General features: G+C 41.4%; 1 protein-coding gene across 6 annotated transcripts in view; it reads right to left on the reverse strand.

Annotated features, from left to right (window-relative positions):
- Positions 1–18,170, reverse strand: part of znf462 (zinc finger protein 462) — a 120,434-nt gene that overhangs the window by 25,086 nt on the left and 77,178 nt on the right. For all 6 annotated transcript variants that reach the window (XM_073048448.1, XM_073048454.1, XM_073048453.1 and 3 more), the window contains 2 exons: positions 3,322–3,495; positions 1,323–1,426 (listed from right to left, as the gene is read on the reverse strand). In XM_073048448.1, the coding sequence (XP_072904549.1) occupies positions 1,323–1,426; positions 3,322–3,495 (278 nt within the window). The remainder of the gene's footprint in view (positions 1–1,322; positions 1,427–3,321; positions 3,496–18,170) is intronic.

Consider the following 18,170-nt stretch of genomic DNA (forward strand, 5'->3'; position numbering starts at 1 on the left):
CCTGACTAACCTCTCCCTACAACTCAGGCTTCCTAGTCTTGGTAACATCCTTGCAAACCTTTTCTGCACTTCTTCAAGTTTAACCACACATCTTTACTGTAAGTGGGTGACACAGCAATACACAGTACTCCAACGCCTTGCACAACTGTAACATAGTTTCCCACCTCCTGTACTCAACGCCTCAACTGGGGGGAAGGCCAGTGGGCTACATGCCTTTCACTACCTTGTCTATCTGTGACGCTGCTTTCAACGGATGATGCACTTGTATATCTATGTTCTTCAGTTCTATTACACTCCCTTTTGTCCAGCCACTGCTCTGCAGAAATTGGCTGTTACATTCCATACAGCAGTGAGTGCATTTGGGGTTTTACACTGGCTGTGAAGGGCTTTTGATGTCTTAACCATAAAAAGGATTAATAATACAAGTCTATCTGAAATGAAGCCTATTAAATTGATTTAGCGAATAAAGGATCTTTCTCACAATTTAAATGCAGCAAGAAGCCTAAAAGCACCTTGTAACAGCTTTATCCAAAAGTAAAACTGATGCCCAGTCACATGAGGCATTAGGGCAGGTAAAGCATGGCCAAACAGGTAGCTCTTTGAAGGGACGGTTACAGGCAGTGGAGTTGTTGAAATCAGCTAGAACTAGAGAGTGCAAGAGTTGGAGTGTTAGGTTGACATAGAACACAGGAACAGGCCCTTCAGCCCACAATATTGTGTAGAATTAATTAAGCTAATAACACCTCATTCCTTCTGCAGGCCTGTGGCCATACCTCCATTCTCTGCACATTCATGCACCTGTCTAAGAGCCTCTAAAAGGCAGATAAAGGCACATTGGCTGCTTACAAATTATGAACCAAAGAACAAGGTGCAGGAATGCATAAACTTAAACATCTCGCCACATCCAACAGCAGTTAGGAGGATTATATATATATATATATAAAACAACAAGGGACAACGACATGGAAGAAGCTGATTTAACAGATGAAGCAAGTCAGCAGTGTTACAAAGTTGGTTGAGTGTGTTGTTTAAGAGCCACAGTATTAAGTAAATAATGATCGGCTTGTCATACCTAGGAAGTTTCAGTCTCTCAAATACAAGGTCTCCCTCAGCTTCTGATTCAAGGTGCAAAGCCTAAGTGTAAAGGCCTCTTGGCCCTCTTTATCTAACCGCTATTTCTGCCTTGACCTAATGCTTTCATCCGTTCAGCAGTCAGAATCACTGGGTCTGTTGACTCTCAGCAACTTGCACCTTGTGAGCCCTATGGGCCAATTGCACGGTAAACAATTACAGTTAAATAGAGAGCCTGAATATGTACTTACTTCTGCCGGAAAGCAGTGGCGAACAAACAATACTGGCAGTGATGCTTGCCTTCGCGGCTGAACAGTGCAGAAGCGGTGTGACTCCTCTCGTGGGAACGCAAACCCTGCAAGGACATTAGAATCCGATCACACTGACTGCACGGGTATCCACCAAGGGTGGCGTCCACACCAGTGACATCCTCCTCCACCTCCAAGCTCTGCGGCTCGTGTACTCCCCCTGGCAAAGCCTCTGACAATTTTTCCGCTGATGATACGGAAGTAGTTTCTCCATCTGTGTTCTAGTGGGAAGAACAACATTAGGGCATAAGACATTTAGACCATTCAGCCCATCGAGGCTGCTCTGCCATTCAACTGAGATCACGGCCAATCCTGTGACTAAAGTCCGTTTTTCTGCCTATACCCATAGTGTTCCCTAACCAGTGTCCAATAATCTATTGAGGTCTCAAAGACAAGAAAAGATCGAGTACTCAAGGCAAAGATACAAAATCACTGAGTGAAGAAACTCTTTTTCATCTCAGCATCAAGTAGCTGATCCCTGATTCTGCAGCTCTGTCCTCCAATTCCAGACTCAACTAACCTGTTGACCCTGCCAAATTCCAATAGGATCACCTCTTACATTCATTGGAGATTAGAAGGATATGCCCATCAATTTCAAGCCCCGGACAATTCTCTCATCCCAGGAATCAATCTGGTAAATCTACAACTGCAGAAGCACCAGGTACTTCTTTCCATGGGTGTCAAAACAAAATCTGGACTCAGTACTCCAGATGTGGTCTGAAAGCCTTGTAGTAACTTCATCAAAGCTTCCTTACTAATCCCTTGCAAAAATTTGCTCTTTGTATTTGGAGCTTAATTTTCTGTAATTCACCTTCAAGGATACATATCTTCTTCCCCCCTCAACACACAATTTGAATATTAGATTTACTGTTCCCCTCACCTCTCTGAAGAAAATATTCTACTTCTCTATTTTGGTGACCAAACTGGATGCTATCAACCTTTCCTGAATGTTTCTTCCTATTGCTATCTCACTTCATTAGTCTACATCCATCCAGAAACTGCATTTTTATTGAAGAACCACTTTGGACTGGTCTCCAGGTAAAATTACAATTCATGCTCACAAATACTGCATCCTTTCTAAGAATCAAATACCTTCCAAGATTAAGGAGAGGAAGGCAAGTCAGAATATATATTTGGAATTTAGAAGGCTATAAATGATTTAATCCAAATTTGGAGAGTGTAGAGGAACTACTCCCTTTTGGACTTGACAGCATTAGTAAATCATTGCCACCTGAACTTTTACAAAGTTAGCAGATACTCCTGCTCATAAAAGATAGCAAAAAAAAAGCAAAACTCTTGTCCACAAAAGGCAGCCGAATTTTAAAATCGGATATTGATAGGTTTCTATTACACAGAAAGATGGCTATATGGAGTTAATATACAAATCAGCCGTGATCTCAGTGAATGGCAGAGAAGGCCCAAGGAAATGAAAGGCCAGGTCTTGTTCCGATGTTGTACATGTGTGGTGTTTAAGACCTACTTTCCCCAAAGGAAGAAAACTCACAGGCAATAGAATCATGTGATTAGAAAGGGATCTGGTTCAGTCAGACTGGCTGCTCTCAAAAGAGTGCACCATCTGCCTGCCTATCAGTTGATTTATGGGTTAATTTCCAACGATCACCAGTCTTTGTCTGGGCCTTTGTTTGAAGGAAGACTCAGCAGTGTATAGCCAAGGGGTAAGATGGGACCCTTCACTATGGCACAGATGCACAGGCCCAGTAGAAGTCAGGTTTCTGTTGGCAGAACAGATCAGTTTTGATAAATAGTACGAAGGCTCCAAAACATAAATAGAAAGAAACGTTATCAATTTTATAGTACACAACAATGGCATGCACACTGCACAATCACACTGCAATCCAAGCTGGATAGCAAGGCCTTTGTAATGACACGTATAGGGACCCATTTGAAAAGCTGGCACAAAGCCTCCAACAATAAAACTCACCTCTTCACCAGAGTGGACATTATCCAGGGATTCGCCAAATGCAACGTGTTTGCGAAGGTGGTTCGATATAGCTCTGGGCGTTGGGTGGACTTCGAAACAGAAGCTGCACTTGTAACCAACAACGTTCCGTTCCTTGAGTAATGAAACGGGGCTTGATGCCTGAGCATCAGCAGACTGAAAGATAAAACAGGAGGAGGATTCAGATGTGAAAGCTTTGGAGAGGGTGTAGAAAGTTTACCAGGGATGCTGCCTGGATCAGAGGGCATAAGCAAAAAAACAGAGGTGGAACTCGGCTTGTTTTCCCTGGTGCATCAGAAGCTGAGAGAAGACTTGATAGAAGACTATAACATTACGAGAGGCCCTGATAGGATAGATAGCCAGTCTTTTACCTGGGGTGGTGATGTCAAGTAATAGAGGGCATAGCTTTGCGAGACGGGGAAGTTTAAAATGGGATGAGCAGAGCAACACACACACGTACACATGCACTCTCTCACTCAGCTGGATGCCTGAAATGCACTATAAGGGATGGTAGTGGAAGTAGATACAATAGTGGCATTCAAGAGGTGTTCAAATAGGCACATAGATATGCAGGCGTTGATGGGATATGAATTACGTGCAGGCAGAAGGGATTACTTTAATTTGGCATCACGATTGGCACAGATACTGCGGGCCAAAAAGCAGGATCCTCTGCTGTACGTACTATGCAGTTGTTCCTGGTTTACATCCTCAGAAGGATTTACATCTGGATTGATTAGGGGGAAAAAAAACACAAACTGTTGACGCTCACTTACATTTTTATGGCACCAGTTGTGGTTTGCGGGATGCATATTCACTTCTGAATTACCGGGTCAATGGCTTGGGTCCCACACCAGAGACTTGAGGTAATTGGTTTATTACTGTCACATGTACCAAGATACATTGGTAAACTTTTATTTGGATGCCATCCAGACAGAGCATTCCATACACAAGTTCAAAAGCCAAAAACAAAAGAAGCAGAATTGAGAAAACATTATCGACAACATGCGGTGCAGGTAAAGAACGAACAAAGGTCATGACAGCCGTGACATGATGAGGCATAGACAGGGTGGACAGCCAACACCTTTTTCCACAGGGCTGAAACAGCTAATATGAGAAGACATATTTTAAGGCGACTGGAGGAAAGTACAGGGGGCAGTCAGTTATTTTTTTTTATATACAGAGTGGTGAGACTACAGAGCATAATTCCAGGGGTGGTAGTAGAGGCAGATACATTAGGGGCATTTAAGAGACTTTTGGAAAAGCACAAATGGAAATAAAAAGGGAGAGCTATGTGGGTGGGAAAAGTTAGATTGACCTTGAAGTAGGTCAAAAGGTCAGCATAACATTGTGGACCAAAAGCGCTGTACTGTGCCATAATGTTCTATTTTTTGATGATGAGATAGATAGAGATCAAGAGTTAATTTTATCTTATAGCAGGTCTGTTCTAGTCAGTAGGATAAAAAGCCATCCTTAAGCCTGGTAGGACATGTTCTCAAGCTGTTGCATCTTCTGTCCAATTTTGGGGAGAATATGAGAATGACCAGGCTGGGAGGGGAGGGGTACTTAATTATGTTGATTGCTGTCCTGAGGCAACAGGAAATGCAGACAGAGTCAATGGAGGGGAGGCTGGTTAAATGTACGCCGGCATCCACCCAGCTGCACTGAAGTGCTGTGCTGTTGGATGTGTAACCTTTCAGATGAAACACTAAACCATGACCCTTTCTACTCTCCCTGGTGAAAGTACAAAAATAAAAACATGGAAATATTTAAATATAAAACAAGTTGGTCTACTAGCTAGAAAATGTTTATACTAAAATGCCATCATTGAAACAAACCCTCTGGTCATTAGCTTGTTCTTTGTTGGAACTCAGCGTGGAAAAAAAAATCGACTACCTCATTTCCTAACAGCACACCTCAGAAGCCCTTCGTGTAGCACGCAGTAAAATGCTCTGAGATTTCCTGAAAATGTAGTAAATACAAATCTTTTTGTCATTTATGTGCATGGAGCACAAAACTCAAACAAGAGGTACTTTTGTACTCAAACACTGTGCAGCAGTGGGACTACATCTCATTAGAGAAATTTGGGTTCAGCAAGACCAAAAATGGGTGGGGAAATGAAGATTTATTTATAGCTTATATGATATAGGCATCACTGGGAAGGCCATTATCTCCCTGAAGGTGGTAGTGCAACACCTTGGCGGACAGCTGTGGTCCTTCTGACTGGTGTGTAGAGAGCTCCAAGATTTAGATACAGTAGTGATACATTTCCAAGTCACATCAAGATGTGACAGGAAGAGGAATCTCTGTGGAAAACTCGTGCACCTGCAGCTCTTGTCCTTCACGGCAGTGGAAGTCACTGATTTGGGAAGTGTTGATTAAATTAAACTAAAATGAGCCCAGTGAAGCTCCAAGAAGCCTCATTTACTCAGGAAAAAAAATTCAAACATATTTTCTTTTAAGAGAATGTAATAATAACATCACAGAAAGACACATTTTTCTTTTTAAAAATCATTTTTATAAACTGAGCTCATTTATTTAGGATTCATGTCTCAATCAAATGTTACTATGAGTTATTTCTAACATCCAATGAACATGGACTTTCTATTTCTGTCTCATAGTACTGCCTGGCAATGGAATCTGCACAGCAATCCAAAAATAAACTTGAAAAGTCATTAATATTTAAAATCAGCATCTTCACTTTGTGACAGAACTGCCACTAGAGGAATAGTGATAAAGTGCTATTAAAAATGCAAGGATCACACCTCCTAAGAGAATTTCCCCAGTCTCCTATTAGAAGAGTACAAGAAATATGAAGAGTAAGCTATTTGGGCCCTTTGGTCAGCCCCACCATTCAAGGTCCTTGTTGGTCTTTTACCATAATACCATTTTCCTGCGCAATCCTCAAATCCTTCAATTCCTCCAAATCCACAACTGAAATACTTAGTTCCGACTGCAGTTAATGATTAGCATCCAGGATAGAGATTTTTCTCTTTATTTCACACTAAGATAGTCTCCACTGATTTAGGATAATGACCCAAGTTGTATGATCACCCCAACTTAGCTTCCTGTTTTCTATGGCTTTTCTAACACTTTCAGAATCTATGTTTAATGAAAATATAAGGGCATTACCATCATAGCCCATGCAACTACACAGATGGTAGTTAAACATTAGCTAGTTCAATGGGATTACAGTTCCATTACTTAACCAAACCTTTGAACTTAACTCTTTAATGGTTCCACATAGTTGAATAGTAACAAGGACTCTTATTACTATTTTCTTAACTTACAATACATGTTGAAAGTAATTTGTTATTTCTCAAAAGTCCATTTTACTTGGTTAAGTTCAATATAATTTGCCATTTCACAAACCTTGCATTCCTATATCAGCCTCCAGAGATTATAATGTCCCAAGGTGCTCAGCTGTCAGCTGAGTCCATTGGAGACATAGCATGAGAAACATGTAAGTTACATATAATTTAAGTTTATTCTAGCTTATGGTTATCCTCATCTTGCAATGAACTGTGCAGCTGCAAATAGCCATTTTCAGTGGCATTTCTGCTGTACGTATGCCTATGACAATAAACTTTAACAATCCACTTGTACAAAGCAAGCTCCTATAAACATGATTAGGCTGGGGTTAAATTGGGGGTTGCTGGGCAGTGTGGCTCAAAGGTCAGGAAGGACCCATTCTGCACTATACCTCGATAAATAAAAATAAAATAAATGGAACAGCTATGTTCACAGCCAACAACGTGTTTTGGTTACTGGTCAGATGAACACCAGAGAGATCTCCAACTATTGCCTGCAAGAGTGCCATGGAGTCTTTTGGGAGCACATATGGGACCTTGCATTAATATACAGTCAGAGAAACAGCCTTCCGCCCACCCATTTACATTATAAACAATAACCATTCTCATTCTCCCCACATTGTGATCAACTAATCCCGTATTCTCACACTAGAGGCAAATTCCTGTGACCAATTAACTGACCCATGCTGCCTTTGGAATGTGGGAGGAAACCAGAGTATGGAAATGCTCGTGCCATCGTAGTGAGAATGTGCAAACTCTACTGGGAAAGTCGGGTGTCTAGCACTGCGAGGTAGCTGCTCTACTAGCTGCACCATTCGAGGCACCCTCAACTCAAAGGCTACATCATGCAATGTTACAGGTCTGCCAAGACTGCAACGTGAACTTAAAAATCTCTGGGTGTTCAAGCCCATTGTTCTTGACCTTGTTGACAAATGAGATACTCACCAAACCTCAGCTGACACATCAATTGTGTAGCTGAAACACCAACAAACCAAAGAACAGAGACGCACTTCCAAAATTTTACAAAACTTCCACTTTTTTTTGGCATGTTTCCGAATCCAAAATTTGTTCAGCTTGTGAAAGATAATTTCCTCTTAAAAATCAAATTCAACTTGTAAATCCCTCTCTACTTGCTCCCCTTTTTCCAAAACTACACAGATTAGATGTCAGTTATAGGAGAATGGTACGTAAACTATTCCCCTACTCCAATGGGGCACTTCCTTTAGTAATATTTTTTCACCTCTAAACAAATGGTACATTAACCTGTCTCAGCATTCAGGAACACAGGACTCAGACTCCTAATCATACCAAAGTTATGTTGACCCACACAATGCAACCGATTTTCACCTTGAACCTAAATGTTTAAACAAGACTGTCTGAAGTTTGCCCTCGCTGTTACAAAAAGGTTAGCCATTGTGGAACACTTTTGTCCTATAACCACACTATGTGGCTTTTAAAAAGTAGGAAGCCCACAGATGTTACAAATCTGAAATAAGAACAGTGAATGCTGGAAATGCTCAGTCAGGCAGCATCTGTACAGTGAGAAACACAGACAATGCTTCCTTTCAGCTGTTCATCCTTCTTCAGCCCAGCATTACTGTTGTAGCTCTTTGACAGAATTTCCAATGAGTTTGGCCCCCCAGCTCTTTTCCATGGGCCTGTAAATAGCCGTCATTCAATTTTTAAAAAAATCATTACCTTCAGCAGGTTATTTTTGAATCTGTTCCATCCATTGTCTTAATATTTCAGTGGAAACCCCCAAAAGTGCAGTTGCTGGATGAACTCAAAATGTCAGGCAGCAGCTGAGGAGGGAAATGTACAGTTGGTGTTCTGATTCAAGACCCTCCATTGGAAGATAGAAAGGAGACAGCCAGTATAAAAAAGGTCAGGATTGAGGTCAGGAATGGGGTGGAGTAAGAGCTAGTACGTGATCGGTGGATCTAAATGAGGAGGTGAAAGGCAGGAGGAGGACAGAAGTTGGAAAGTTATAGGTGGAGGCAGTATAGCTACAGATATTGGAATCTCATAGGAGAGAAGGTGGAACATGTAATCACTTGCTCTTCACCTTTTCATACTGGCCATCTCTTCCTCAATTTTTCAGTCCAAATGAAGGTTCTTGACCCAAAACATCCATTGTCCATTTCCCTCCACAGATGCTGCCTGGTCCACTTTCAGTCAGTAACGAGGGGACAAGAACAGCTCTGACTCTAAACTCTCAGCAAAATAGCCGACCCAAAAACTACCCGGGGAAACGATGCAGCATACTAGAGCTTATAAGAGCAAATAGGGATGGACGATAAATGCTGACCTGACCAGTGATACTCAGAACCTATGAATGAATAGTTTAACAGTTCTACGAGAAGCAATTTACATAGGGATTAGCCCAGAACAACCAGGCAATGCTTTAACATCAGAGCCAATATGTGTTTTAGGAAATAATCTATCATACAATGGGGCAAGGAAATAATAGTCATAGAGAGAAGCAACATGGAAACAGGCCTGCTAGCCCACCAAGCCCAAGGCAAACATCAAACCACCCATTCACACTAACCGCTACATAATTTGTCAAATGCAGTTAAGTGGGGCAAGCTTAGACAAGCATCTTGGTGAGCATGGATGAGCTGAAAAGGAGGGTATGTTTCTATGCACTAGCTACTCTGAGACTCTAATCCCATTCCTTACGCTCATCAATTCCTTCCCCAGATTCTGCCACTCACTTACATACTTGAGACAATTTACAGCGGCTAATTAATCTACCAACTCATGTTTCTGAGATGTGGAGGAAGCTGAAGCACCCAGGGGAAATCCACTTGGTCGCAGGGATAACGTGGGAATTCCACACAAACTAGGCTCTAGATCAGCATTGAACCTGGGCTTCTTCTGATTTTGTGAAGCAACCAGCGACACCAATGTTTACCCTCACTAATAAAAACTTGAAGAGATACAGAGAAGGTTACTGTAGTCATGAGTGAGGAGTGAGGAGAAATTCAGTAAAAAAAATCACTGAGGTCTTCACCAAGGAAAGAGAGCAACTGCAAAATATAAAGAGATAGAGGGTGGCTTGCTTCTGAATGACAGCTCTGGCAAAAGGCCCAGAACTCCAGCTGCTGAGAGCCCAAAGGAGATGGCAACTGAAGTCTTTTCTCAGGAAAGCTACGCTCAGGAAGTGTTACTAAAGCACGCGCACAGACAGAGTGAGAGCAGCGGAAGTAAATCTGGCTGAAGATATTTCAAGCCAAATCAGGTGCAAAGACAGACTAAACCCCATGTGAAACCAGGAGAGAACATAGCTTCTGCAAACCAAAAGTGGCATCAGATTCAACAAGAGGCAGGATCTCTCTCTCTCTCTCTCCAATAGCCAGAGTGTCAGCGCAGCCTGGAGACTGAATGCAGCAACTGGATTGGGGAAGCATTCTTAAAGACTGCTCCGTCGCTAATTTATGGCAACAAATGAGACAGCAAATTGAAAGTAAAGTACTTTCCACAAAAAGGTGCTCTGAACAGCAATATCCAAAGAGATGAGCAGAGGGAAAGACTTAAATGTTGGAAGCAAGATAAGGTTCTAGCGTGAAGGATAGAGGATATGGATTAGAAGATTTCTGTCCATTCAGAGTAACAACAAAGGAATTTATAATGGTGGAAGGAGAAACTATCATGTGGGCGACTTCATCAGGGCATACAACAATAGCTCATTCTTTGACAAGCTCATGTGAGGTGATCAAGAAAGTAACTAAATCAAGAGGTGAATAACAAAGGCAAGGGGGGAGGGGCAGAGGACGTCCCTTTTCATAGGAAGGTGCACCTCATCACAAACTGAATGAACTGGGAAGAGAGGGTGGGAGTCACAACAAGAACAAATTGGGGTATGGAGGCACAGAGGTATAAAGTTCAAGAATTTGGTTCAACACAAATCGAGGCAGGGATAAATTTTAACAGGAAATAGAAAAGGTAGGGCAATATTATGATAGTCACAGGGGATTTCAACATGCAGTTGGATTGGGAAAGTCTGGTTGGTGCTGGATCCCAAGAGAGGGAATTAGTAAAATGCCTATGAGATGACTTTTTTTTAAAAAGCAGCTTGTGGTTGAGCACTCTAGAAGAAAGATAATTCTGGATTAGGTGCTGCATAATGAAACAGATTTGATTAGGAAGTTTAAGGTAAAGGAACCTTTTGTAGACATGATCGTAATAAGACAAAATTTACCCTGCCTTTTGAGAAGAAGCTAAAGTCAGATGTGTCAGTATTATAGTGGAGTAAAGGGAATTACAGAAGCACAAGAGAGGAGCTGACCAAAGTTGACTGGAAAGGGATGACAGAACAGCAATAGCATGAGTTTTTGGTGGCAATGCCGAAGGCGCAGGATAGATGCATCTTAACGATGCAGAAGTAGGGAGGATGAAGCAACTGTGCCTGACAGGGGAAGTCAAAGACAGCATAAAAGCAGAAGAGGGCATATAATTTTGCAAAAAATTAGTGGGAAGTTAGATGATTGAGAAGATTTTAAAAACCTACAGAAGACAACTGATAAAAATTAAAGGAGAGAAAAGATGAAATATCAAGGTCAGTTAGCTGCTAATGTCCGAAAGGATACCAAATGATTTTGCAGATATATAAAGAAGAATGGACATTGGACCACTGGAAAATGAATCTGAGATAGTAATGAAGGAGAAAGAAATAGTGGACAAATTTAATAAGTATTTTACTTCAGTCTTCACTGTGGATGAAACTAGCAGTATGCCAGAAATGTGAAACTGTCAGAGGGCAGAAGCAAGTGTCATCACTATTATCAATGAAAAGCTGCTTGGGAAGCTGAAGGATTGGAAAATATTGTAGATAAGTCATCTGGACCAGATGGACTACGTCCCAGGGTCCTGAAAGAGGTAGCTGAAGAGATTGTGGAGGCACTAGTAATGGTCTTTCAAGAATCACTAGATTCTGGAATGGTTCTGGAGGACCAGAAAATTGCAAATGTCTTTGCACTCTTTAAAGAGGGAAATTATAGACCAGTAGGCCTGACTCCAGTGTTTGAGAAGATGTTGGAATCCATTATTGAGGATGAGGTTTCAGGGTACTTGGACGCACATGATAAAGCAGGCCAAAGCCAGCATACACGAGGAAATCTGCAGATGCTGGAAATTCAAACAACAACACACACAAAATGCTGGTAGAACACAGCAGGCTAGGCAGCATCTATAGGGAGAAGCGATGTCGACGTTTCAGGCCGAGACCCTTCGTCATCTAGTGTAGATGACAAAGTGTCTCAGCCCGAAACGTCGACATCGCTTCTCCCTATAGATGCTGCCTAGCCTGCTGTGTTCTACCAGCATTTTGTGTGTGTTGTTGTTCAAAGTCAGCATGATTTCTTGCCAAATCAATTGGAATTCTTTGAGGAAATAACAGGTAGGATATATAAAGGAGAGTAAGTAAATGTTATTTAATTGGATTTTCAGAAGGCCTTTAACAAGGTGCCACACAAAGCTGCTAAACAAGAGCCCATGGCATTACAGGAAAGATACTAACATGGATAGAAGATTGGCTGACTGGCAGGAGGCAAGGAGTCAAAATAAAGGTGGCTATTCTGGTGACTAGTGGTAGTCCGCAGCTGTCTCTGTTGGGACCACTTCTTTTCATGTTATATGTCAATGATTTGGATGATGGAACTGATGGCTTTATGGACCAGTTTACAAACGATACAAAGATAAGTGGAAGGGCAGGTAGTGTTGAGGAAGCAGTGAGTTTGCAGAAGGACTTACATTAAGGGAACTGACAAAAAAGTGGTAGGTGGAATACAGTGTAAGGAAGTGTATCATTCATGAACTATGGTAGAAGGAATAAAGGTGTAGACTGTTTTCTAAGTGGGAAGAAAATTCAAAAATCAGGAGGTGCAAAGGGATTTGGTAGTCCTTGTACATGATTCCATAAAGGTCAACTTGCAGGATGAGCCAGCGATAAGGCAAGCATATGCAATGTTAGCATACATTTCAAGAGGACTAGAATACAAGAGCAAGGATGTGATGCTTGAGGCTTTTTAAAACACTAGTCAGGCTGTACTTGAGACTATTATGAGGAAGTTTAGGTCCCTTATCTAAGAAAAGATGTGCTGGCATTAGAGAGCGTCCAGGGAGGGTTCACCAGAATAATTCCTGGAGTGAATGAGTTTACATACAGTATGAAGAGCATTTGACGACCCTGGGCCTGTACTCACTAGATTTAGAAGAATGAGGGGGAATCTCACTGAAAGGCCTAGACAGAGTGGATGCTGATAGGGAATAGAGGGACGTCCATTTAGAAGTGGGATGAGGAGGAATTTTTTTAGCCAGAGGGTGGTGCAATTTACTGCCACGTACGGCTGTGGGAGCAAAGTCATTGAGTATACTTAAAGCAGAAGTTGATAGGCTCCTGGTTAGTCAGAGCATCAGAGGTTACAGTGAGAAGGCATGAAAATGGGCTTGAGAGGGATATTAAATCAGCCATGATGGAATGGCAGGGCAGGCCTAATGGGCTGAGTGGCCTAATTCTGTTCTATCTTACGGATAGACAATCTGTGTATATGAAAAACATATAGACAGTTTCTGGAGCTTCTTTATTCTTTTAGCACATCCCTTAGCATTTACCAACCAACAAAGTGCTTTTGAAATGGTCACTGACACAGAAGCAGGGCAAAACACTTTCTGCAGAGCACGCTCCCACACACAGCACTAGGCAAATGACTGGATTAATGTACCCGCAGTGATGTAAACAAACTAATCTGGTTATTTGCCTAATGCTGCTTGTGGGAGACTTTTGTGCACACAACACTAGGGGTGAACGCCCTTCTCTTTGATATTGCCATGGGATCTTTTCTGTCCACCTGAGGTCCAAGTCACAAGAAGGCACCCACTGACCACTGCAGTGTAGTGTCAGCCTAGACTCGTGTACCCAAGACTGAGGGACAATGGAAGATGCAATCCACATTTTTAACACAACAGCACTGGACTCAGGGCAGTGGAGTGCATTGGACTAGGGTGAGCTAGAGGCACAAATATCTAGTTCATTGCAAGCAGCATCAGAGGCAGACGGGCTAGTGAATGAGGGGTTTAGCATGCTAGCATTCATCAAGGTATTGAGAATAGGAGTTGAGACATTACGTTGCAGTTATATAAGTCACTGGCAAAGTTACACTTGGAGTACTGAGTTCAGATGTGGTCACCCTGTTACAAGAAATACATGGAGAGATTGCATTAAAAAAATTTATGAGATTGTTGCCAGGATTGGATGGCCTGGGTTGTAGGAAAAGATTGGCCAGGCTGTATCTTTATTCTTTGGAACATCGGAGAACAAGAGGCAACCTTATAGAAATCATAAGGAATAGGTGGATGCAATAAATCTTTTCTCCAGGGGAGTGGAATCTAAAACTAAGGGGCATAGGTTCAAGGTGAGGGGAAAGAATTCAAAAGGGACCAGAGGGGCATATTGTTCCACAAAGAAGGTGGTGAATATATGGAACGAGCTGCAAGAGGAAGTGGTTGAGGCTGTTACAATGGTACCATTTTAAGAACACGTGGAGGCAGGCTCAGGCTTAAGAGCGATGTGGGCCAAACACAAGAAATTAGGACTGGCTGGATGGGCTGGCACCATAGATAAATTGACTCCTTTGGGCCAAGGGGTCTGTAAACACACTGTACTGCTCTATTACTCTAATGAATTTATGACCAGGGCTGTTGGAGAAAACACATTTGAATTCAAACATGTATCCTAGTTATCTCAAAGTGATCTTGAGGATTCAAAGCCAGAGTAAATAAACGCAAAGCAGAAGCTGGTTTCTATCTCTCACATGTACACACACTTACAGGTTGAACTATCCTTTCTCATATTCCATTGCATGATATTTGCATTTATTCAAAGTATTAAACTGTAAAGACCATTTATCTGACTTTTGCAAAAGAAGGCTGGGAAGTGTCAGCAATGATAGATAGATAGATAGATAGATAGATACTTTATTCATCCCCATGGGGAAATTCAACTTTTTTTCCAATGTCCCATACACTTGTTGTAGCAAAACTAATTACATACAATACTTAACTCAGTAAAAAATATGATATGCATCTAAATCACTATCTCAAAAAGCATTAATAATAGCTTTTAAAAAGTTCTTAAGTCCAAACAGGAGAAAGATCGGACAGGAAAAGATGTTTGGGTAAAATCTAGATAGATCAGTTTCAATTGACCCATGTAACGAGATCATGGGGGAGTGATTCATGATCCTGATGGGCTGTTACGATGCTGGACAATGTGAAGGTCAGGAAGTTGGGAGGGGGGGAAAAGCAATAAGGTAATGTGGTAGTCATGAGAAGTTAAGTCTTCAAATACACTAGCCAAATTAATGATAGATAGCATCACGATGTATTCACGGAGTGCATTGAAGACAACTTACGAGATAAGTTTATTGAACAGCCAAAGTTTCATATTAGAGTTCTGCGGTGAGATTGAATTGATCAGTTGGTAGATCTGATCAATGGATTTTCATGAACGATGATCATGGAATTTCATGAGTTTTATTTTTGCTGCTGCTTCAGCGAGGGGGGTTGGGGTCATTCACTCTGTTTTTTCCCTGTTCTGTGGTGTTTGCAAAGAGCAAGAATTTCAGGCTGTATACGATACATTCACTGCTATTAAAAGGAATCATTTTGAACTATTTGAGGTTAAAAGTGGTGTTACCAAATTGAAATACAAGTTCTTGCACGTCGGACAAGTTGATCGATGTAAATGAGGAAGATACAGAAAAATTCTAAATACCAATGATAGATAAGCAATGACAAATATTTAGTGGAATAATTTAGCATTTAAAAAGGGACCATTTCCTCAAGGATTTACAAAATACACGTAGTTCAACTATGGATATCTATAAAAGTTAGGATTCAAGGAAGATGACAGAAGGATAATTAAGTTTTAGAATCCAAAGGATGAACAAGAAATGATTAAAGAGAAATCAAAACCAACAACAAACTGGGAAAGAGAAACTATTGTAAACACTTTGATAGGTATGCAAAAATGAACTTCAAAAGTGGGTTGCTTACAGAAGGAAAGTCATTACATGAAAGTGTTTTCAATGCAACTTCACATCTGACAATGTTTCTAAACATAGTGAAGTTAAGGAATCAAGCACTGACAAAGAAATAGAAATTATTGAGAATTTAAAAAAAAAACAAATTCCCTGAACTCAACAACAGTCATCTTGAGGGTTTAAAAGAGGAGACTGCAGTGACTTTGGATGCCTTAGGTTGCATTTTCCTGGATTCCCATCGTGTAAAGATACTCATTCAGGGAAAGAAAGGAGTTCATGTAACAACTATGGATCAGATCATTTATTGCCACAGAATCATTGGCCCCTTGCTGATGTGGTATGTTCACTGTTTTAGTGTGGTGTCTGGCCCAGTCTTCTGGGAGTCGAGCAGGAAGACACCAAACATCTCAGAAGAGGCAGCTTGCTGGCCTCACAGAACAGCTTTGATAGCTGATGAAGCCCTGACCCTGGACTGTCCCAGTTATGAGGTCAGGCCTACTAAGTATTTGTGAAATTATCTGGCATTAAAGTGTTCAATAGCGCCTAGGACACATTAGAAGCAATATAGTTTAAAAACACTAACATTTTACATTTTAAATGTTCCATGAAACATATTCACACTCAAAGTTAACTCAAATCAATAATGTAATAAAACAACAATTCTCTCCCTTCAGCTGATTTCACTATTTGTTCAAATGAACACTCTACTATACTTGAATCAGCTTCATCCATCACAAGCTTGGCAAGTACGCTTTCCAACCTTCAGAAATGAAAAACCCCACTAGAGCACTGTTGGGGCCTCTAGCAGCTTAGATAGGTGCCAAGGCAGAAGACACCAGTGCCAATGTACACCCACAGCAATGCTGGAATCCAGATCATCCACAGGGTAACACAGGCAACTTCCAGAATTAGTGCTGGCACTGGGGTAGAAGGACTGCCCCAATATTTTGACTGGCTGGAGTCAACATATGATTTGTGAATCAGAAATCACGTTTGATTTCTCAGTCAACTTTGTCACGGCTCCTGCATCTTGTTGCTCATTCCTTGTAACACTATATTCTGCATTATTTTATTGTTCTTCCCTTTGTACAACCTCAATGCACTTACGTTCTGAAAAGATCTATAGGGATAGAGTGAAAAACAAAGTTTTTCTACTGTGTCTTGGTACATGAGGCCAATTATCAGTTTAATAAATGCTAGGGACTTCAAAAGGTTTCAACTAGCAAAGTAGATAGGGGAACTTTCAACATAGTTAAATCAGAATTTTGAAAAGTATTAAATACCAGAGTTTACTATAGAATATTAGGGTTCATCTGGGTGGGGTCATATAATGGGCTAAACCTTTGAAAAGCAGGTACCAAAGGCAACAGTTAAAGGTCAATTATTCTGATGGAATACACATGTTGAGTTGAATACCTATTGCCAGATGCAGGAGTGGATGGGGAAGTGGGGCTTCCAGCAGCAGAATAGTTTCTCTGGGATGCCCCAGTCTTACGTAGGGAAGTTGACCCTCACATTCCGCATTACTTCATAACTGGTGCAAGATCTGAGACCTGAACAGGCACCTCAGATCTAGAAAGCAGGTTCTACCTTCACATTCAGGTCAGGTATGCAAGGGTGTGAGGGAAAGCATGGATTATCAATTGGTTAACAGGACACAGAACAAAAACAGGGAACAAACACACTCAGGAGCTGTTCAGGTATGAGGCGACACTGGAGAAGCTAGTGTTTTCTCCCTAGGGCAGGGGAGATTAGGAGGGGACTGTAAGGGGCTTAGGTAGGGGAAACGGCAGGAAACCTGACAGATAAAATATGAGGGCACAGTTTTAAGTTGGAGGGGATTAGATTCAGAGAGGACCCAAGGAAGACAGCCTTCACTCAGAGAGTGGCAAGTGCCTGAAATGTACTTCCAGAGAAAATGATTGAATCTGGGTCACTGACAGCATTCCAAAGCATTCAGATGAACACTTGAAGCGCTAAGTTATTAGTGAGCTATGGAAAGGGTGGGTAACTGGAGTCAAGGGTGGGCAAATGGCCTTTTTTCATGCAGTGCAAATCTATGATTTTATGACTCAGAATAAGGAGAGGGAATGAACAGTCACTTTAGGTTGGCAGTCAGGTAGATAGCAAAGTGCAAGGATTAGTGCACGGCTCTCAACCATTTGCAATCTGCATTATTACGTTGAGATGAAGAGACAGAGCGTAACATACACCAAGTCTGCTGACAATACAAAGGAAGATAGAAAGTAAGCAGCGAGGAAATGTATAATGAATGCTTCAATGGATGGATCTTTTCAGCAGTTGAGAAAGAAGCTAAGGGTATGGTTAAGTCACCTTATTAGGCAAAAAAAGGGAGAGTAGAGTATTTTTAAAAAGCCAAGAGACTGGGGGCTATTGCTATTGGAAGTTTCATTTATCCTGAACAAATCATAAGTAGCAGATGCAATTTATCAGAAAGCAAACGTATGTTGTCCTTTAT

This window comes from Hemitrygon akajei, chromosome 6 (assembly GCF_048418815.1).
Source record: "Hemitrygon akajei chromosome 6, sHemAka1.3, whole genome shotgun sequence".
Taxonomy (NCBI): Eukaryota; Metazoa; Chordata; class Chondrichthyes; order Myliobatiformes; family Dasyatidae; genus Hemitrygon; species Hemitrygon akajei.